Genomic DNA, 23,192 nt, shown 5'->3' with positions numbered 1-23,192 from the left:
ATCAGTTAACGAGTGTTGACCGCTATGGTCCGGGTGGGCTTTGGAGCCTGTAGACCCGAGTACAGATCTTGACCCCTACAGATTGTCATACTGAGTGAGTAAGGGAGACAGAGAAAGAGAAATATCATGTGATATCCCTTATATGTGGAATCTAAAAAAAAAAAAATCGATACAAATGAACTTATTTACAAAATAGACTCATAGAGAATGAATTTACGGTTACCAGAGAGGAAGGAAAATGGGAAGGGATACTTAGGGAGTTTCAGATGGACAGGTACACACTGCTATAGTTAAAGTGGATAACGAACAAGGGCTTATTGTATGGCACAGGGATCTCTGCTCAATGTTATGTGGCAGCCTGGATAGGAGGGGAGAATGGATACATGTATATGTATGGTTGAGTCCCTTTCCTGCTCACCTGAAACTATCACAGCATTGTTAACCGGCTATACTCCAATAAAAAATTTAAAAATCACTTGCAACGTGTAACACTTTTGGCAAATAGTCCATCGTGTCTGAACCTTAATCCTCTTATATGTAAAGCAGGCTAACAGTGGCTATACATTCAGAATGATCGGGAGAAGTAAATGAAGTTGTCAAGCACTGAATACAGTGCCCGGCACTTGGAGGGAAAATTAACTCCTTTCCTCTCTCTGTCCTGACTTGCTTTGTGGTGTTCAGCACTCTAACAGACCAGAAGAGAGTGAGCCCTGGCCTGACCTCACAACTACAACATCGGAGAGGAAGATGATCCTCTCATTTCACTGGGCACAGAATTCTGCATGTGGCACTCAAAATTACTGTAGTGGTTATTCCGTGTTAAATGAAATGACACTTGTAATCTGATATTCACCTCCCTGAGCTGCTTCCGGGAGCTGCAGGTATGATACCCAGAGCCCAGCAGAAGAAGGGCACAAGGATTCCCACTGGTTCAGAGCCCGTCATGTGTTCTTAAATGGGATGGAGATTTTCATTTTACCCCAGAGACCCAGATATTCCATGAGGTAACCCGGCAACCTGGGAGCTCAGGTGGGGGTATCAGATGCTCCCTGAAACCGTGGACGGAGCCCTGGGGGCCTGGTTAGAGGCACCAGCTGCACCTGAAAACAGGTGATGGTGAGTGCTGCCAAGGCTCAGAATCTGAGAAGTCCTGACTTCCTTCTGCAATCCAACCCGTAAAACAAATAAGCCACAGGCTGACTCAGCACAATTGTTCAAGGAAAGAAGGTTAGTCACCATCACAGTACAGATGGCTGAATTCGACTTTCCACTGTGGCCAGAGGAGCGTTTCCCCCCTGGCAGTTAGCAAGGAGGGGTGGAGAGATTCCTTGCCCAGTCTTCTGGTCCTGGCTCCCCAGACGGCCTGAGCTTCTTCAGTGCAGCTGCTCGATGTTCTGGGTGCCGCAGGTCTGAGCCACAGCCCACTTTCACCCAGACCTGTACTGGAAAGAATGTAGGCGGTCTCTACTGGGGAGCCAGGGAGCATGGTTTCACTCATGCCAACCCCTGGAGGTCCCACGACAGCACTCCCTTGGGTCCTCTCTGGTGTGCACCACGTGGACTGTTGTTTTCTTAACTCTCCCTGGCAGTGACGGCCCGAGTGCTGTCCCAGATTCTCTGCTCTGTGGGAGGGACTGGCCCAGAGCCTGGCTTGGAGGAAGGCACCTGGCTCAGCCTCGTCCAGGATCTTTTGGGAGCATGGCATCCTCCTGCCTAAAGAACTGCCTCTGCTCTGAGGGTCCTGAAGTGGAGCGTGTCCATCCGGGCGAGGTGAAACAAGGTGAGGAAGAAGTACTGCATGGCTCCATGTGGGAGCTGGAGGAAAACGCAAATTGGCTGTTGATGCTGAGCCCTTCTGCCAAGAGCAGATGGCTCTGAGGTTGGCCTTTTCAGGCAGCAGCAAATGGCTTCCCTCAGAGTAATGATCATAACTGATGCATCTGAGCCCCTCCCTGGTACCGGGCACTGTTCTTCTAAAAACTGTACATGTGTTAGCTCGTTTAGTCCTGAAGCAGGTACTGGCATGGTCTCTGTTTTACCCAAATGTGAACTGGACCCAGAGAGCGATTTGCAGCAGCTAGAGTCACTTGGTTATGAGAGGTGGAGGCAGACTCAGACCCTGGCTGGCTCTTCGGTGGGGGGCTGCTGACCGCTCATGTGCTGCCTCAGAAAGAAAAGGCGGCCGTTGCTGTCACCTGAGGCTTCCAGGAGGTTGCAGGCAGTTGGGTGAGGGTGTGTCACCCCAAAGCGTCACGCTGAACCGAGCAGGCTATGTTTATCTCTGTGAGGTCCAAGTCCTTGCGTGACTCTGATTTTATTGGACAGGAATAAGGGCATAGTACTAGTGGTAACAATAATAAATAACGGCTAACTTTTATTGAGACCTCACTCTTTGCCATCAGCTGTGCTGATTGGTATCCTCACAATAGCTCATTTAATCCTCACAGTGACCCCCTGTGGTTGGGATATTATGATCCCTTTTGTACAAATGAGGATACTTAGGCTAAGAAGAGTTAACTACCATGGCCAAGGTCACTGCTTATAAGTCAGAGAGCTGGGCCTTACACCCGAGAGTGCCTGGCTCCAGAAGCCAAACTCCGAATGATGTGTTATGCTGGCTTTACTGCTTTTAATCTCCTCTGGAGGATTAGACAAGCCCAGAAGGCTTTTTGGGCCTGTGCCCAGGGGCCTGTAAAGAACTGTCATCATCTTGGAGGGGACATCGAGGCACACTGAGGTCACTCTCCCACCCTGGCTTCTGTGATGTCTTCCATAGAGATATGGAAATCCAGAATGCTCCCCGCTAATGTCTTATCAGCTTTAATCTGGGGATTTCCCTCATCCGTCGAGAAGAGGAGGTGATCTGAGCACAAGCATACCAATTCTTTAAAGTAAAGAATAGATCTGAAAGACAAGTAATCCTTTTGTTTTGTTTTCATTCTACATTTGCAAAGCTAAATTAAAGCAATCATTCTTTATAGAAGGAAAAGTTTTTTGGCACATGCTACTGGGTACAAAAGAGCCTCTTGATAAAAGTGAAAGAGGAGAATGAAAAAGTTGGCTTTCAGAAAACTAAGATCATGGCATCTGGTCCCATCACTTCATGGGAAATAGATGGGGAAACAGTGGAAACAGTGTCAGACTTCATTTTTTTGGGCTCCAAAATCACTGCAGATGGTGATTGCAGCCATGAAATTAAAAGACACTTACTCCTTGGAAGGAAAGTTATGACCAACCTAAATAGCATATTAAAAAGCAGAGATATTACTTTGCCAGCAAAGGTCCATCTAGTCAAGGTTATGGTTTTTCCAGTGGTCATGTATGGATGTGAGAGTTGGACTGTGAAGAAGGCTGAGCACCGAAGAATTGATGCTTTTGAACTGTGGTGTTGGAGAAGACTCTTGAGAGTCCCTTGGACTGCAAGGAGATCCAACCAGTCCATTCTAAAGGAGATCAGCCCTGGGTGTTTTTTGGAAGGAATGATGCTAAAGCTGATGGAAAAGACCCTGATGCTGGGAGGGATTGGGGGCAGGAGGAGAAGGGGACGACAGAGGATAAGTTGGCTGGATGGCATCACTGACTTGACGGATGTGAGTTTGAGTGAACTCCAGGAGTTGGTGATGGACAGGGAGGCCTGGTGTGCTGCGATTCATGGGGTTGCAAAGAGTTGGACATGACTGAGCGACTGAACTGAACTGAACTGGGTACAAAATCCCAGGTTCTAGATGCAAACTGGCCGTCTTTGCGGAAGACAAGGAGGTGGTAGCAAGACCCTTTAAAATGCATATCCCTTTGGTTCAAGATTCTCCACTGGGAAAACATTTGTGAATGTATAGAGAATTGCACAGAAAATTGAAGTCACCTCAATGGAGTCTCAAGTTGGAAAGAACACAAACAGTCTTCGAAGAGAAATGGCTAAATAAATTATGTTACAGTCATATTACGCAGTAGTTTAAAAGCATGTGGTAGGTAGATCTATACCTTCTGTTGAAGTTTCCAAGACAATTGCTAAGTCGAAAAAAATCACTGAACAGTAATTTTAGTATGATCTCATTTGTATTAAAAATACATACATATGTACAAGAATATGCTATACATAAGTGGAAGACACACGATTCTTGTGGCTGCATCTGAGAAGGGGTAGTATGGGCTTTCCGATTTCTCTGCATATTCTTATATACTGATTGAATCTTTTGCAACAAGAGCCTATTTATATACTATGCGTGTGTGTGTTTTAAGAATTTATATCTGGTCAAAACTGAAAAACAATATATACAAATTGTATAATATTATAACATGCATGAGTGCTAAGTCGCTTCAGTCGTGTCTGGCTCTGTGTGACCCTATGGACTGCACTGGGCCAGGCTCCTCTGTCCATGGAATATTCCAGGCAAGAATACTGGAATGGGTTGCCATTTCCTACTCCAGGCGATCTTCCCAACCCAGAGATTGAACCTGCATCTCTTAAGTCTCCCACATTGGCAGGTGGGTTCTTTACCAATAGTGCCACTTGGGAAGCCTTAATATGTAACATGATATATTAAATATTTATATGTATATATATATATAATATTGTGTATACATAATAATGTAAATATATAATATAAACCAAAGTCCAAAGATCTTTGTCATAGAAGTAGTCCAGAGTGGGCCAGGGGTCACCTGGCCACTAGACTTGCTTTCCCCGTATTACTTTCCAACTTTTGTTCTGATCTCTGGGCCTAAGACGCCATAAGAGTATCCACATGGCCTCCATGGGCTGGAAGCTTCAAAATGTATTTCATGGAAATAAATGTAAAATCTCATATATATTTTTTTTAATCAATTGCACAAGTGCAATGAAAGACTCAGAATGGTATTAAGTCTTAAGATAAAAGATAAAGACCTTAATCTATCACAAGCTTAGATACTTTAAAATAGCCCTAAAACTTAGTTTGCATTAAAAAGAAACACTGCATGATTGGTGGGAAGTAACCACAGCTCTCAGGGTTGGATAAGATCTCATCTTTGGGGTATTGTGTTTAGTTTAAGTACATACCTAGCCATATTGAAGAGCTGCTAAAGCAAAATCCCATGAAGAAAACCAACTTCTATACTGATGACATAAGGGCTGAGCATTCTTGGCTACGGGTTCCAGACAAGAAGCATGTATCTGGGGGCTTCCCTGGTGGCTCAGTGGTAAAGAATCTGCCTGCTAGTGCAGGAGACACAGGTTCGATCCCTAACCCAGGAAGATCCCACATGCCTTGGAGCAACTAAGCCCGTGCACCAGCCACAACTTCTGAACCCATGTGCTGTAACTACTGAAGCCTGGAGCCAGTGTTCTGCAACAAGTCTAGAACCAGGGCTCTGCAATAAGAGAAGCCACAGCAATGAGAAGCCTGTGCATTGCAAGTAGAGAGTCGTCCCTACTTGTTCCAACTAGAGAAAGCACACGTAGCAATGAAGACCCAGCACTGCAAAAAATAAATAATTTTTTTTTAAAAAGCATCTATCTCAGTTGCTGATTTATTATTATTTTGGGTTATCCTTCAACCCAAAATGAAGTGACGGACAAAAGCAGGATACCTGAGGACAGAAGGGCCTCTTACCTTTTGTTTCCCAGCAGGTTCTCCCTACCCCCATCTCTCTTTTTCTGAAGAGAGACTTACCCCTTTGGCCACAGGGGTGGCCTGAGGCCAAGCTGGCACAATGGAGTCCTTCCAGGGGCCTGAACAATGACCCTGAAAAGGACATGTTCTCTTTTTTGGGGGGTGGTAGTTAATTTGAGGCTGCCCATGGCCAGCTTTCCTGCTACATGAACAGAGTATATGGGACGAAGCCCAAGCAGAGACTAGCATACTAGACAGTGGGAGAGCAGCCCCAGGTCCTTCCATCCTGTGAGGTACCACCTTTATCCTTTCCTTCATGTAAGCCAGTGCCTTTCTGTCCTGCTTAAACAAACCTAAGCTGGATTTCTCTTCTATGGAATCAATACAATACAAGGTATTTTAAATCTCTTCTTTGAACTATCTCTCTAGCTTCATTGTTCTTTTGAAAGTTATTTGTACCAAACAATTCAAATGTGAGTTTAGGGGTGGGCAAAATTCCCATATTGTGTGTCATTGACTGAAAGGAGATCCCTGGGCCTTAGACACCGGCTTTAAGAAACTGATAACTTAAGAGTCTGGTATGGATATTCACTAGAGTAAGGGCTCCACCATGAGCTGCATCAAGGGTACCCGCAGGCCTCTCTGGATTTACCCTGAGTCTTCATCAGGTATTTGATGGGCCTTCCAACAGAGGTCTACACCCAAAAGCTTGGGAGAAGCCAAAGCCCAGTGTTGCCACAGCCAGTCTTTTTGGCTTGTCCTAGCTGATAAAGCCTATCTTTCTGACAGCCTTTACCCAGCTGGTTCCTCTGCCTTTTAAAGCCTTGTCCTGCAACAAGAGCTGAGTCCAGGGCATCATGGCTTGAAGGGCACGTTGAATTATTTTCTGTGGCAGGCAGGTATGTATCTAGTTTATCCAAAAGCTATATAGGAGGTCTTAGAAACAGCTCTGTTTTGTAGTTTTTAAGATAGGTATTTAATTGGTTTAAAAGCACCTCCATTCCTCTGATTCTGGTAGAAATACTGTGATAAAAGCTTTCAGGAACATTGCCAGCTCAAAATTGGTAGTAGCCCAAACACAATTCTTGTCTACTAAATTCAAGTCTGATGAGAGACTGATACCTGCAGCAGTCTTCAATTATTAGACAAGGGTCTTGCTAAACCTAGATATTATAAGGTTGCTACGAAATTCATTTCAAATGATATATATGCCAGCAGAGCCCTGGGAAACCAATTCCTATTTACTCAGTTGCTCAAAAACTAATTTTATTACAGAACTGAGTACCCCATAGTAAAGTGTGAATTCATTTCCAGAGAACCTCTCAAAAGCTACTGAATGGAGAATTTTACAAAAAGGCATTTTCTTATCAAGTAAGATATTTTAATGTTGGTTTCAACCTTTCAAAAAGTCAAACTCTTAGGAAGTCTCTTTATTTTTCTTTAGAATTTAACCAGTTATTTCAAAGTCAGCTATGAAGCACAGTCCACAGGCATCCTTCATTCAAAACCAATTTACCTGCAAAAGATGAGCATGCTATTTCTTTAGAATCCTCAAGATTCAGTTCTCTAAAACAAATCTCCCTGCCCTACCCCCGCCAAAAACCCCAGAAATTACTTTTAAAAATTCTTCCAGCTGATCTTTTTTTTTTAAGGCAAGCAGGAAAGAATGCATTTGTGCCTTTTATCTGAGGCTTTTCTTCAGCGTAAATGAGTATGATGGAGCTGGAGAGCAACTTTGCGGGTTCCAATCCTGGGTCCACCTCTTATTAGCTAATAAGAGGGAGAATGGGGGGGTAGAGAACTACCTCACTTTGCCCAGGGAAGCATTTCAATCATTTACTTGGAGAAAGAAATTATTTAAGGTTATATCGTATGATTGTAAATGTATGCGTGTGAACTTGGGTAAATGATATAACCTTTCTGAACCCGTTTCCTCATCTGTAAACTGGCACACAGTAGAGATTCGCCGCGCCGGTAAACCTCAAAGCACATGGCTGTTACTTGGTAAGCGCCCAACTTCTTTACTTATTCCTGATAACCCTCGAGGCTCGGAAGCACACTTCCTACCTGAATAACTACCATTCATCCCCCGGGCTCGCCCTTTCCCCAACCTTTCGGAAAAGATACTTTCTCTCCAGGGTCTTTAAAATGCTTTGTCCCAGCCGGCAGGAAAGGGTGCTGCGCCTTGGGGCTTCCCCCTGGGCAGGAGCGTCCCCGTTCAGAGCGCGCGCGCGCGCGCCCACACCCGGCCTTAAAGTGGTGGCCCGGGAGGGCGCGGTTGTGCGTGCGCGGCGGAGGGTGGTGGCGGTCGGCATCTCGCCCTCGGCCGCCGCCCCCGCCGCCGCCTCGGCGTGTCAGGTGCCGTGAGAAGCGCCGAGGGATATGACTAGAGCCGACTTTCCAGAAGCAGCGCACGCAAGGCACAGCTCCGCACGCAAGGGGGAGGCGACAGCAGAAGAAACTTTTCAACCCAATAAAGTTCGCAGGCTCTCGGAGATTGGCCTCCTCCTTCTCCACCTCCCAACCCCCCCCCCCCCACCCCGCTCCAGGAATCTTCAGAGCGCCCTCCCTCCCCTGCTCTCCGCAGGGTTCGTCCCAGCTCGGCTCTCCGACGCGGCCAGTTTTGCCCCGCGTTCTCCAGTGGGCGGCGCCACCTGGAGGAGTTTCTACGCGGGAAACCTCCAGGCAGCTGCGGCCCGCCAGCGCTGGCCTTTGTATGCCAAGGAAGTCGGGGTTCCGGGGCGGGGGAGCTGTGTCCTTCAGGGCTTCTTGATCTCGCCGCCCAAGGTGGAAGGAGAACTTTGCTCGCCAAAGGGCCTGACCTGATGGGTCGACATGCTTGCGAGAACGTTAAAATACAAATAAAGCAACTCGGGATGCAGTAAAGGCAAACCTTCACCACAACCGAGTTTTCTTTTCCAAGCTGACAGGTTTCCTTTCCCAGTTAGGGTGCCCGAGGATCTCAAGCGCTTTTCTCTCGGGGAAGGAAGCCCAGGCCACGGAGAGGGTAGAGAGGTTGTGTTCTCGGGGCGTGGAGCGCGCTCCCACCGAAAGCGCAGGAGTGGTGCTCAGGTGGTGTCCCGAACGCGCGTCCAGAGAAACTGCGGCCTCGATCTGGAGTGGCTGTGAGGAAGGGTGATTTGGGGGAAACGAAAAGTTCTCGCCGCCGCTTCCAGGAAAGCCACCAGCGACTGCTCCAAGGCCGTCGGTGCGCGCAGGGACTGCCTCGCGTGACCACTAGCGCGCGGTGACCCCAGTCGTAGTCCGAGAGGCCTGTTCCAGGGCGCCCCGCCCCCTGCAAGCCCCGCCCCCGCCAGGTCCGGTTGCCTCCTCCCCACTTACAGACCTTAAAAAAGAGAGGCGGGATGGCGCGCTTTACTTTCCAGAGTGGCTGTGCAAACCGGCCATGCCTCTGCGACGCCAGCTGTCAGAGCCTTGCGGGGGGGCGTGAGGGCTGGCAGTTGACTCCATTCATCGACCCTCAATAGCAACTCTCACGCGGTGAGAAAACCCTGACTTTGCCGAGGCTCAGGTGCAGCGAGGCTCGGCAAAGAAAACTCCTTTCTGCGTCTCTATCCCAGACCGAGCGCCCCCGGTTCTGACGACCCCTAAGACTCCAGAGTGGGCGCTGAAGTTCCCAGAGCTGGCAACAGGTGTCCAGGGCCGGCTTCCGATTTTCTGGAGACACTGAGATTGCGGTCTTGAACCCCACAAGGGTCCCAGTCCGTTCTCCCAGCCGGCCGTCTGGCGCTGCTGGAAACGGCGCCTCCTGGCAGGTCAGTGTGTCAGCTGAGCCGCCTTCCTGCGGCCTCTTGTGATGCGTGGGTTCTCTCAGGTCAGAAGTGGCGGGGGTCGCAGGGGCCGGGGTGGTAGGCATTTAGAGGGAACTGAGCGCCACTCCTTGATGCCCGCTGTGTTGTCCTTGAATTGCAGGAACCGTTAAGCGGCTGGGGCGGGGTCGGGGGAATCGGGTCATAGAGAGGCGGAAAAAAGACCCTTCCCCTCACTTTTGGGGATTGGGTTTGGGATGGCAAGAGGCGTGTTCAACTGCTTCTTCAGTGAGCTAGCCCTGATCTGACCTGCGCGCTACCTCCTGCCTGCGCAACAGTGCACGGTGGCCCGAGGCAGGTGGGTAGGAGCTTGGGGCGCCCTCGTCTTTCTCTGGCGCCCTCGTCTTTCTCTGCCTACCCGAGTGTCACGCCTTCGCCCTTCTCTCCCCAGCATGGCCACCGGCCTCAGCCCGGACGATCATCTGTCGCCGACCTTTCTGTCAGCCCAGCAGACCATGCTCCTGCTGCTGCTCTCGGTGCTGGCCGCAGTGCACGTGGGCCAATGGCTGTTGAGGCAGCGGCGGCGGCAGCCGGGCTCCGCGCCCCCGGGTCCCTTTGCTTGGCCGTTGATCGGAAATGCGGCATCAATGGGCTCGGCGCCGCACCTCTTGTTCGCACGCCTGGCGCGGCGCTACGGCGACGTCTTCCAGATCCGTCTCGGCAGCTGCCGGGTGGTGGTGCTGAACGGCGAGCGCGCCATCCGCGAGGCGCTGGTGCACCAGAGCGCAGCCTTCGCCGACCGGCCGCCCTTCGCCTCTTTCCGCGTGGTGTCCGGTGGCCGCAGCATGGCTTTCGGCCAGTACTCGGAGAGCTGGAAGGCGCAGCGGCGCGCGGCGCACAGCACGATGCGAACCTTCTCCACGCGCCAGCAGCGCGGCCGCCAGGTCCTCGAGGGCCACGTGGTAGGCGAGGTGCGGGAGTTGGTAGAGCTGCTGGTGCGCCGCAGCGCGGGCGGCGCCTTCCTAGACCCGCGGCCGCTGACCTTGGTGGCCGTGGCCAATGTCATGAGCGCTGTGTGCTTCGGCTGCCGCTACAGCCACGACGACGCCGAGTTCCTCGAACTGCTCAGCCACAACGAGGAGTTTGGGCGCACTGTGGGCTCGGGCAGCCTGGTGGACGTGCTACCCTGGCTGCAGCGCTTTCCTAACCCCGTGCGCACTGCCTTCCGTGAATTCGAGCAGCTCAATCGCAACTTCAGCAACTTCGTCCTAGACAAGTTCCTGAGGCACCGCGAAAGCCTCCGGCCCGGGGCCGCCCCCCGCGACATGATGGACGCTTTCATCCACTCGGCGGGGGCTGACTCGGGCGATGGTGGCCCGCGCCTGGACGTAGACTACGTGCCGGCCACGATCACAGACATCTTCGGCGCCAGCCAGGATACTCTCTCCACCGCGCTGCAGTGGCTGCTCGTTCTCTTCACCAGGTAAAGCCTCCAGGAGGCTTGGGTCGGCCTTCCTCCCTCCCTCTGTAAAAGGTGGAGTGGAATTAGAATATGCTGAGGTCGCGACTAGCGCTCAAGGAGGGTTTGGGGTTTCGCTGCAGGTCCCCACCTGCCAAAGCTGAGACCGAGTCCAGAAAGCGCGTCTCTGGAAGGCACCGTGCTGGCTGGGATGCGCTGTGCACTCTTAACCCAAGCGCGCCGGGACGGCCGGCATCGCTGATCTTAGAGCTCACCGCTCCGAGGGGGGATAAATTTGTGTGAAACCACTTGGAATAGCAAGATTAAGTACCCAAGATCATCCCCCGATCTCCCACATTGGCACGGAAAAGCAAAATTGGAAACGGTCCGAAGGAAAGGGCAGCGTAGTAAAAACTATGTTAAGTAAGCACGCCTAATCGGCTCGGCTGATCTTCAGCGCTGACTGGAGGCCGCCTGGCCCCGGAGCCAAAAGCGCGCCCTTCGAGGCTTTGTATCGCGACATAGCTAGTGTTCGCGGCGGAGCCTCAAGGACGGTAATCCAAAGCTTTAGGAAAGCGACCAGAAACCAGCGGATTGTGCTGGGCGTATAAAACCGCCGCTCTAGGCGTAGAGGTGTCGGCGTAAAGAATAGGAGAAGCCGTAACTTTAGCAAATGCTGAGCTGCGTCTCTTATAGAAAGGGAAGCTGAGTATCTGCGAGGCACCTGCTAACCTCTCGGATCCCTGGGCTCGGCTGGGTTAGTTGATCCTCAGCCGCGGACCTCTGCTAAATTTGTATACGCACGAATTGAACATGTCTCAGTATCCCCAGACTAAGCAAATATAACATAAATTTTACATAGGCCATAGTTATATTAAAAGACAAGCCGTTGATTTACACGGGCGGCCGGTATTTTATCTGGCATCCTTACCCCTGGGGCAAATGTCTCATTCAAGGCAAGTCTTGATTGCTCTGAGAGACCAGAAATCCTGGTTATGCAATCTGGCGCACAGGTAGGGGAAACTGGAAAGTGAAAACTTCTTTTGTTAGAATCCACTGCATCAGAATCCTGTATTTCCTTAGATACTGCTTTCACAGTTGGGGGGTGTGTGTATTTTTAAAATCACTTTTCAGTATTAATATCATGGAAACACATATGGAGGAGGGGCAGAAATCGCATAATGAGAGTCAATTATAGATCAGGAGGAAGACAATTCCAAAATGGAATCAATAAATCCTTTGCTTCCCCAGATGAGCATGTTATCTTTTGAAACTGCCTTTCTTTTTTCACCAGAAACCAAATTGTAAATCGTTTTCCGTGTACTCCTTTGTTGACAATGAACTGAACTGAACTTTCCGTGTACTCCAATTGGGCAGCAAAAGGGAATAAAACAATTTGGGGGTCACTTTCAATTCACTATAGCTGATGAAAAGTTCTTCTTTTTAGTGAAAAGACAATATGATGGGGTTGGCAAATTGCATTTCCTACTTTTTTATGTAACATATGGAAGTACAGCTACCGCCCATTCATTTATGTATTGTCTATAGCTGCTTCCAGCCCATAGCACAAGCTGGGAGGTAAGAGAGCTTGATCCACAAAGCCTAAAATATTTACTATCCGGCCCTTTATGAAAAAAGTTTGCAAATCTCTGAAAAATTACCAATAATGTCATCACAGGCACACTTAAGTTTTTTTTTCAAAGTTGCAATAATTACACATTTTTTTACTTCTGACATTTCCACTTACTATAATGGCCATTTCCCTGTCTTTTAAACTTTATTTTTGTAATTTTTACTACATAATTTTAGTAATTTTTATGGCTATATAATATTTTGCTATAGTAACAGATCATTATATGCAGTCATTTCTCCTGTTTGTTTAAACATTTCTTTAAAGACTGAACTATTTTAAGTGTTTCTGCTATATTTAAAATTTTATCTATTATGGTTACTTTTTTTATACCTGCTAAGTTATTTCCTGAAAATAAATTTCCAGACATAGATCACTGGCTTTTAAAAGAGTGGGGAGGAATTACCCTTATAGATCTTGCTTTGTAATAAGATTTTATTTTCCAAAAGGATTGTACTAGTTTTATCGGCAACAGTGAATAAATATTGCAGTCTGTACCATAATCTCATGAACATTAGGGATTTGCTTTTAAAGTTAGAAGATATGTACCTTTATCTATCAGGATACCAATGATCTTTGTATAAAATGAGAACACTGTGTTCTCTGGAATTGTCTAGGGAGATGAAGAAAAAAAGAATTCACTTTCAGGGTTACATTTTAATTTTTGTGGGCCCCAAGTGCTTTTGCCTTTGTAGACACCTTACTCCATAAATTTTTTTAAATTAACCTTTATGACTATATTGGTATAAAGATTAGCATGTTAAAATTATAAAACATTTTCATTGGCCTAAAAGCTTTTATTCTTCTGATTTTAAAAGAAATGAGTGTTCATGAGTTCCTAAAAAGTATTGTACTTTCTGCTGTATCCAGTGGAGAGAAGTCGTCCTTACCCTTGTCGTGCTTTTTCAGTCTGAGAAAACTTAGACCCTTTTCTTGACTTACGATGGGGAAGAGAGTTTGAGCTGTGTGAGACTTATTATAGGAAATATAACTGTTATACTCCATCTTGTAATACAGTGATAAATTAGGAAACTTCTAGATTTTTTTTTTCTGGAAATGTTAATTCAATTACTGATTCAGGTAGCCAGTTTAAAGAACAGTGGTATAAAAATAAATTGTAATGGGCTTTCCAGATGAAAGAAGGATCAGTGTTCCTCACCGATTTTCTCTCTCTGCCATTAATACCAAACAGGTATTCGGAAGTGCAGGCGCGGGTACAGGCAGAACTGGATCAAGTGGTGGGTAGGCACCGGCTGCCCACCCTGGAGGACCAGCCCCACTTGCCCTATGTCATGGCCTTTCTTTATGAAGCCATGCGCTTCTCCAGCTTTGTGCCCCTCACCATTCCGCACGCCACCACGGCCAGCGCTTCCGTCTTGGGCTACCACATCCCCAAGGACACGGTGGTGTTTGTTAACCAGTGGTCCGTGAATCATGACCCGGTAAAGTGGTCGAACCCAGAGGACTTTGACCCAACCCGATTCTTGGACAAGGATGGCCTCATCAACAAGGACTTGGCGAGCAGCGTGATGATTTTTTCTGTGGGCAAACGGCGGTGCATCGGGGAAGAGATTTCTAAGATGCAGCTGTTTCTCTTCATCTCCATCCTGGCTCACCAATGCAATTTCAAGGCCAATCCAGACGAGCCTTCGAAAATGGATTTTAATTACGGCCTAACCATTAAACCCAAGTCATTTAAAATCAATGTGACTCTCAGAGAGTCTATGGAGCTCCTTGATAGTGCTGTCCAAAAGTTACAAGCGGAGAAAGAGTGCCAGTGAGAAGCCAGAGGCAAGCAGAAATTTTATAATTATGCAAGTCGGGGGATGGGAGTAAAATTACAGTCCCCCCCTCCCCGCCCCATCCTCCGCGCCACTTTCTCAATTAGTCTCTAAAATGAGCATAAACCAACTGACCCACAGATGATGTGCTTTGCACACGTGTCTTCAGAATAGTACCTCATGAGCCCTGGGCTGTGTAGGGGCTCCAGGAGATGTTTTGAGTGAAAGAGCTAAAGGGCCCAAATAATTTTTTACATATATTGAATGTTGCCAATAATAATTTCTTGAGGGAGCTTTCTTTGGAGTTAAAACACACATGTACATATACACAGAACTACCTGATAAAGAGGCATTTCAGTAACCATGCCTTGCTGGGTGGGATCCAAGGTTATGTTCTGTATGCTCTATAGAAAATTGTATTAAGCAGTTTTAGGAAATATTGTTGCATATGCAAAGATGAATAATTTCAGTGTAAGATTGGATGTGATCTGGGGTCATAAGGGAAAAAATAAAGACCAGAAATTCTCTTCTCACTTTTTCAATAAAATAGCTTAGTTAGGCTCTAATATCTATGGGTGGATTTATCTTTTCTTGCCCACTGATGTGCTTCCTCTTACTTTATGGGATGAGTCATAAAATTATTTGCTCAGAAGGAAATCAACTGTAGTTGATTTAGTGGGGTTCAGTGATTTCATGAATTTAAAACTATAAATTGTTAAATTGTAAAAAATTCCAAGCTGAAGACATACCTTGTTTGGTTACTAAAGTACAGAATTTCAATTATGAAGAAACAAAATTTATCAGCTCAGCTGAACTTAAAGTTTTGTGATTATAACATACTTACTTCAATAAATCTCATAGGTTAAAAAAAATCACCAAATAGTGTTCAAGATGTATATATATATTACATAATTATTCAGTACCAATATGTATTAGTTATTTTATCACTAAATGGTATTAGTTATTTTGGTCAAGGAAAGGTTGACAATGTCTTTTATAATGTCACAGCAGATAGAAAAGTACAACCAATTTAACCAATTTTGATTCAAATACATAGTGTGAGCTTAATTAAATCAGCTATGTGTTTTTGACATCATGAAAACCAATTTGAAGCAAAGTCTCCTCTCTCATTGGAAATTTGAATTGAAAAATTTCAAAATTGGATCTGAAAGATGTGTTCCTTTTCACTTTATAGCATGTTTATTAAACTTATATTCACAGTACAGAATATCTTTTCCAAACTGATTTAGTTCATATGTTATACTTCTAAACTCTTGTTGTGCTTAAAATTTTAATTTAATTTTAAAGCCATTCTGATTATTGAGTTCCAGGAAGTTATTGGAAATCTGGCCATTAGCCTGTGGAAGTCAGGGAGACTGAATCTGTGTCTGCCTGGTTAACAGTGAAAAATGCCACGAAATATCTTGATGGTCTTTATTAAATAACATGGTGGGGAAGTCCCATTATAATGGACCTAGTTTTATTTTTAAATAATTTTTTAGATGGCAGCAGTGTTTGTGTTTTGGAAAGTCAGAATTAGTCTTGGGAGGTTGTTTTGAGGATTGCATTGGATTTCAGTGGTGGCAATCAGATCGGCTGTGCTATTTAAGCCAGCCTAGTGATCTTAAGCAGGAGGTCACTTTGGTAACTGTGAAGACCTAAAGCTTGAACAAAATATATATGTTCAGTTTATGTAAATAACCTGAAAACCTTTTTTTAAAAAGTGATGGAAGGTCGCAAAAGTACAAAGCGAAGTTTAGAGTTTTAACTTTCATTGCTCATAAATGTACCAAGGAAGTTGTGAAGTGTCCTAAAAGCTTACTGCTTGTTACATTTCATTAAGCTTTTTGGAATCTTTTTATCAAAATTATAAAAGAAAGAGTGTATGATCGTTGTATGTGTGTGGGGGGGGCGGTGCTGGGGTAAGAGAAAGGAGTGAAAAATACGAAAAGGAAGAAAGATGGCTAAACATTCTCCCATTCATTCAGAATTAATTAATTTGTAGTATGAATATTTAGAAAAAAAAGTGTTTCATGGGATAGTGTTGGATCCCAGGTAGATTTTTTTAAAAATCCACAGCATAGTAGCGCTATTATAATTTGGAATTCTTATTAATAAACATTTTATATAATTTTAATTAATAAAATCTCACAGATGTACCTCTTGAATATGAAAAAATCTGTGCCAGTATTTTTAAAGACCCCAAAGTCAACAGTAGAAATCAGGCTTACCCAATACGTTTCAATTTTTTTGGCGCTGGCTATTCCAAAACATTGTTATCTACCCTTTCCTGTGCCCTGAGCAGGGCTGAGACTGTAATTTGGGGCTGCCCTAGCTTACTTACTCTGAGAGACTTGTGGCAGCAAAGGTAATCGTGTACCAATCTGGATGCCTCATTAAGTCAACCAGATCCAGAAGCTCTGTAATCTGTTTTTATGTACGTAGGCTCAATTCATCTGGTGCTTTCAGCAATGAGAGAGCCAGGTTTATGAAGAAGACAGTGAGGTGAGTGCTGGGAGATTTCCTGGTTTATTTAATATGCTTGTAACCCAGTTCAAGGAAGGAAAGCAAAACCAAAAACAGACAAATAAAAATAACCAAATTTGAGGGCTGCCATAATTAGGTGACAGGCTCAATCAGAAAATCTAATTTTATTTCTGCCAGAGAAAGAATGTATTTGCTGGTCACCATTTCAGTCAGAACATCTACTCCAGGTTATTGCAATAGTTTAATATACTGTTTATTAAATGCTTCATTTATATGTTAAAGCTTTGACTCAGTAAGAAAATTGCTTTTCTTTTTTTTTCCAAAACAAGAGGAAGATGTCTCAGGTTTGTTTTATGGATTATCTAAAAGCTTTCATGTCTCAGAACTTAGCGTTTATCTGTGAAATGCTATTACTGCCTTAACACTTTCATGTTAGATCTACATTAGATCAAATAGTTGCATAGCATTATGTATGGATTTGTATGCTTTTTAGCTTTGACACATCTGTATAATACAAAGATATACTTTAGTAGATGTTATAATTCGAGGATAACCTCTTATTTAACCTTTTCTTGCTTTTATATTTTATCATGTATGCTTTCCATCGGTACACAGCAGCTATGATACTTGGTTGTAACGAAATAGATTTGTGGGGACATAACATTTGTTTGCTATACCAAATTTTTAAAATTCTATATCTGTAATTACCTATAATAGGACACCACTGCCAAAATAATAAAAATCACTTTCATAATCTTGTCGGGAAGTTTTACTTTATGTTGTAGCAAATACAATCTAATGTGTTTATTCATTTTAACTACTATGTATAAGTGCTTGACTTAAAATATTGCATTGTAAATATTTTCTTTGGCCTTTTTACATTTTAGGCGGCTTGCGTTTTTCTTTTTAATAGGTTTTCAACATCCAGTTCCCTACCAAATTTTTGTTCTGTCTCTATTTTTTAGTTGAAATACAGTCGATTTACAATATTATGTAAGTTTTAGGAATATAGCGTAGTTCATAGATTCATTGTTTTTATAGATTCTGCTCCATTTTAAGTTATTACAAAATAATAGCTATATTCCCTGTGTTGTACAATATATCCTTGTAGCTTATTTATTTTATACACAGTAATTTGTACCTCTTAATCTCCAACCCCTATTTTGGACCCCTTTCCCACTTCCCACTGGTAACCACTAGTTTGTTCTCTGTATCTATCAGTCTGTTTCTATTTTGTTACAATATTCACTTGTTTTATTTTTTTAAATCCTACATATATGACACAAATTTTGAATTTATAAGAACCAACTCAGCAGTTAAATGTTAATGGCAAACACTTGGCAAAGTAGGAATTAATTTCTGATTTTGAGAGGTTGAATAGATTGAGATTTTAAGACTCTGACCTTGTATTTCTGCTTCATCTAAAAAATATAGGACATTTTTCCCCTTTAACAGCACACTGGTCCTTTTCCTTGAGTATTTCATTCATTCATTTTGTTTTCTTTTGTCATGAAAACTTTTGTTTTTAATTTAGATGGTAAACATTCATTCATTCATTTTGTAAGGGACATGTGCATTATTTAATACATGCAATTAATGTCCAATAAAATGGAACAGATGAGAGTTTTCTGTAACATACTATGTGGAAATATTTTTCTGCCAACTTTTTTACCTGGTAAAGATTTGACTTCCTAGGGCCCTGCTGGAGTTCTCCAGGCTTTCCCTACCCCACCCTCACAGATGGCAGGGTCATGCAATGCCAAGGCCCCTTATTTCTTTCAGACTTAACTCCCATTATTGTGAAATCAGGAAAATTAATTATGAGGTATAATTGCACGCAATGTCATTGAACCTTTGACTTGAGAACATCACTTTAGCAGCCCAAAGATATGGTTAGAAGTTGGTTTAAGAGAATACTCGCTTGTTTTCCAGATGTATTAATCTAAGATCATGGAAATTGTCCTAAAGGTTCAGGACAAGTGAAATAAATATTTTCATAGGAAAAAAAAGTCTTTAACAAAGTTGTAAATGGGGTCAGGTGTTTGCAGCAATGTCAAGCAGAGTTGTATTCCACCTAATCAATCTGGTAGAATATAAGACTAGAATGCAGGGTGGGAAATGAATACAGTTTTGGACATAAAGCAGGCATGGTTCTTGCAAACTCATAGAGATTGTTTCTATGACTTCAAAGTCAGTTTTTCTGCACAAGTGCTACAGAAGTTTTGGCTGTTACCTTGCCCTTATTTTGGTTTAGTGACTCATATACTCTCTGCTTTCAAGTTTTAATCTATTATAATTCTCAGAGAAGGAAAGAGAAAGAAAAGAAATTAATATATTCAAAAATATTTGGAAGCAATTATTTTTAATGGGTTTTTTCTTTGGCTGCACTGGGTCTCCATAGAGGTGCATGGACTCTCTCTAGTTGAGGTGCACGGGCTTCTCTTGTCCGGCTTAGCTGCCCTGCAGCACGTAGAGTCTTAGTTCGCCAACCAGGGATTGAACCAGCGTCCCTTGCATTGGAAGGTGGGTTCGTAACCACTGGTCCACTAGGGAAGCCCCTGGAAGCAGTTATTTTTCATGGGAATGATCAGAGGAAAGTAATCTAGCTTAAACAGGTAGACACAAGCTGTAGGTAAATAGCAGCTTTGTTTGTTGAGCCTTGATTCACTCACACACAGGCTATGTGGTCTTCAGTAACACTTTTCAACCAGAGCCAAGTATAAGGAGAAAAAATGAAACTAAAATGTGGTGTGAGGGAGACGGTAATGTCATGGGCCAAAATTCTGTGTTGAAAAGTGTCAGTGTGCAGATGTGCCCTGGAGATGAACTGAACCAAGAGCTCACTGTCTTTCAGCAGGCGTGCTTGTCACTTTCCAGCTCCCCCGTGTTTGGGCATACAAGCCAGTCTATTCATTTTTCTGCCCCTGTGATCCTGGGTTTTCACCAGTACTGCTCCTCCTTTGTCTCAGCCACATGCCACACTGACAGTATCCTGTGCCAAGAAGACTCACAACAATCTTCCCTTCTGAGAGAAGCTTCCTCAAGCAAGAAGACTTTAAAAAGGCGAAGGGGAGGTCATATTTTGTTTTCCAATATTTAAACTTCTTTCCATAATCTGTGGTCAGGAATTTTTGCCTGAAGTTCATCCATAGGTTGGACTGTGAAGTGGCCTGATTTGAGAACTCTCCCTGATAGGAGTGGAAGGGTGCACCACACTCCACATTGGCTCTTAGGACCGATCAGAACCTTTCCTGCTCTCAGAGACATTGGATAGGATTCAAGAGGATAGCGAGACTCTCCAGCGAGAGAAAGTGTGCAAAACCGAGGCATGATTGAGACAGGCACGTTAACAGGAAGCCTGCTTTTGAAGAGTGTGGCTGGAGCGAATGGAATTGGTTTTGGACTGCTTGAGATCCCTTTAAGTGATAAAAAGGCTAAATAAACGAATTAAACATATTATGCTGAATAAACAACACGACGTTATACAAATCGCGCAATATTCACACGCATACCTAACAGCCCCTGAGAGGCCTGCTGGTCGGGGCTCAGAGTCTCTACACCAGACTGAAAAATCTTCCAGCTTCTTTAAAAAATGTGTAATTCTGCTTCTATTCCTAGGTGCCACATTTGTTTCTTTTCCTTTCCATCTCAATACTGTTTAATATGCATCTTTTTGTTTGTATGTGTTCCAACAAAGTGTGTGATTGCTTTGTGTACACGTGTGCATGCTAAGTCGCTTCAGTAGTGTCCAACTCTGCGACCCTATGGACTGTAGCTCGCCAGACTCCTCCACCCATGGAATTTCCCAGGCAAGAGTACTGGAGTGATTTCAGGGACGCTTCCTGACCCAGGGGTTGAACTCGAGTCTTTTAAGTCTCCTGCATTGGCAGGCAGGTCCTTTACCACTAGTGCCACCTGAGAAGTATACATGTGTTTTTAAGGTATACATGTGTTTGTGTGAATGCTGTTCCTATCTTATCCTGTTGCTCAATCTTCTCTTAGCACATCATTTTAAAGACCCATTTCTGCTCTCATGGTTTAACTGCTACCTAAGATTCCGTGGTATTCATCCATCATGTTTTCTCTAGCCGCTTTCTTGAGAATGGGCACCTAGATGGCCCCCAAACCCATGCTGCTGCTGCTAAGTCGCTTCAGTCGTGTCCGACTCTGTGCGACCTCGTGGACTGCAGCCTACCAGGTTCCTCCGTCCATGGGATTCTCCAGGCAAGAACACTGGAGTGGGTTGCCATTGCCTTCTCCAATGCATGAAAGCAAAAAGTGAAAGTGAAGTTGCTCAGTCGTGTCTGACTCTTAGCAACCCCGTGGACTGCAGCCTACCAGGTTCCTCCGTCCATGGGATTTTCCAGGCAGGAGTACTGGAGTGGGGTGCCATTGCCTCCCTAACTAAAGCTTCAAGGGATGAGTTAGTGAAAGGTGTGGAGAAGGAAATGGCAACCCCCTCCAGTGTTCTTGCTTAGAGAATCCCAGGGACAGTGAAGCTTGATAGGCTGCCATCTATGGGGTCACACAGAGTCGGACACGACTGAAGTGACTTAGCAGCAGCAGCAGCAGCAGCATGCTTATATAGGGGCTTCCCTGTGGCTCAAATGGTAAAGAACCCACCTGCATTGTGGGAGACCTGGGTTCGATCCCTGTGTTGGGAAGATCCCCTGGAAGAAGGCATGGAAACTCATTCCAGTATTCTTGCCTGAAGAATCCCCATGGATAGAGGAGTCTGGTGGGCTACAGTCCATGGGATCGCAAAGAGTTGGACACAGCTGAGTGAATAAGCACAGCACACAGGGCTTCTCAGGTGGTACTAGTGGTAGAGAACCAACCTGCCAGTACAGGTAGACGTAAGAGATGCAAGTTTGATCCCTGGGTTGGGAAGATCCCCTGGAAGAAGGCATGGAAACTCATTCCAGTATTCTTGCCTGAAGAATCCCCATGGATAGAGGAATCTGGTGGGCTACAGTCCATGGGATCGCAAAGAGTTGGACACAGCTGAGTGAATAAGCACAGCACACAGGGCTTCTCAGGTGGTACTAGTGGTAGAGAACCAACCTGCCAGTACAGGTAGATGTAAGAGATGCAAGTTTGATCCCTGGGTTGGGAAGATCTCCTGGAGATCAGGCATGACAACCCACTCCAGTATTCTTGCCTGGAGAATCCCATGGACAGAGGAGCCTGGCAGGTTGTAGTCCATAGGGTTGCACAGAGTCGGACATGACTGAAGCAACTTAGCATGCATGCATACTTATATAAGATCGGTTTCTAACACTGCTTGCTGTGATGCAGTCTATTTTCAAATCTATTTTATTATATTTCCTTAAAAAATGCACCACAATGAGATACCACTATAAACCTATTAGAGTGGCTGCTGCTGCTGCTGCTAAGTCACTTCAGTTGTGTCCAACTCTGTGTGACCCCATAGATGGCAGCCCACCAGGCTCTCCCATCCCTGGGATTCTCCAGGCAAGAACACTGGAGTGGGTTGCCATTTCCTTCTCCAATGCATGAAAGTGAAAAGTGAAAGTGAAGTCACTCAGTCGTGCCCAACTCTTAGCGACCCCATGGACTGCAGCCCACCAGGCCCCTCCGTCCATGGGATTTTCCAGGCAAGAGTACTGGAGTGGCTAAATTAAAAATAAAAAAATAAAAAAACATCCGATAACAATAAGTGCTAGAGAAAATGTGTAGCTACTGGAACTTTCAAACAGTGCTGGGATTAGTAAGGGTGGGGAATACAAAACAGTACAGAATGACCCAACAATACCAGTCTTAGATAGTCATCCCAGGGAAATGAAAACTTGTTCACATAAAAGCTTTACATAAATAATTGTAGCAATTCTGTTCATAATCACGGAAAACTGGAAGCAACCTAAATGTTCTTCAACAAGTGATTGGCTAAACACATCGTGAATATCTTGCATGATTGGCTAAAAACATGCATATCCATGCAATGGAATGATACTCAGCAATAAAAGGAATGACGTGTTGATCCATGTAGCAACTTAGATGAATCTCAGGAGAGTAATACTGAGTGAAAAAAGCAAAAAACAAAAACCAACCTTGAACAGTTATATGCTATGTGAATTCAGTTATATGGCAATCTCAAAAAGTCAAGATTAAAGCAGTTAGAGCAAAAAGTCAAGATTAAAGGCAGATCACTGGTTGTCAAGGGTTAAGGGTGGGAGGAGGGAAGCATGATGGAATTTTGGGGGGTTTTCTGATTGTGATGGTGGTTAGAGGGATGTATACTGAGTTAATATTCATAAAACCTTTTGTTAAAATAGATTGAAAAAATACTTTTAAAGGATAGTTGGTGCAAGTGAGCTTAAATGAAGTTGTTGAGGTTGACAAATCGCACCGAAACTGCTGGCAGACAAAGAAGTACTGAACCGATCAGCTCAAGACCAGATGTGTGAGCCAGGATGATGGCTGAGGTTGAGTTCCTGTAGGCTGGGAGAGAAG

General features: G+C 44.7%; 1 protein-coding gene across 1 annotated transcript; it reads left to right on the top strand.

The window, feature by feature from the left end:
- LOC102184252 (cytochrome P450 1B1) lies at positions 8,960-18,168 on the top strand. Its single transcript, XM_018055135.1, has 3 exons — positions 8,960-9,367; positions 9,813-10,844; positions 13,643-18,168. Exons 2-3 carry the CDS (start codon positions 9,814-9,816, stop codon positions 14,229-14,231), a joined length of 1,620 nt encoding a protein of 539 aa, XP_017910624.1. The 5' UTR covers positions 8,960-9,367; position 9,813; the 3' UTR covers positions 14,232-18,168.

Source organism: Capra hircus, chromosome 11, assembly GCF_001704415.2.
Source record: "Capra hircus breed San Clemente chromosome 11, ASM170441v1, whole genome shotgun sequence".
Lineage (NCBI taxonomy): Eukaryota > Metazoa > Chordata > Mammalia > Artiodactyla > Bovidae > Capra > Capra hircus.
The sequence above is the reverse complement of the archived record's forward strand: the minus strand, read 5'-3'. Positions and strand labels throughout refer to the sequence as shown.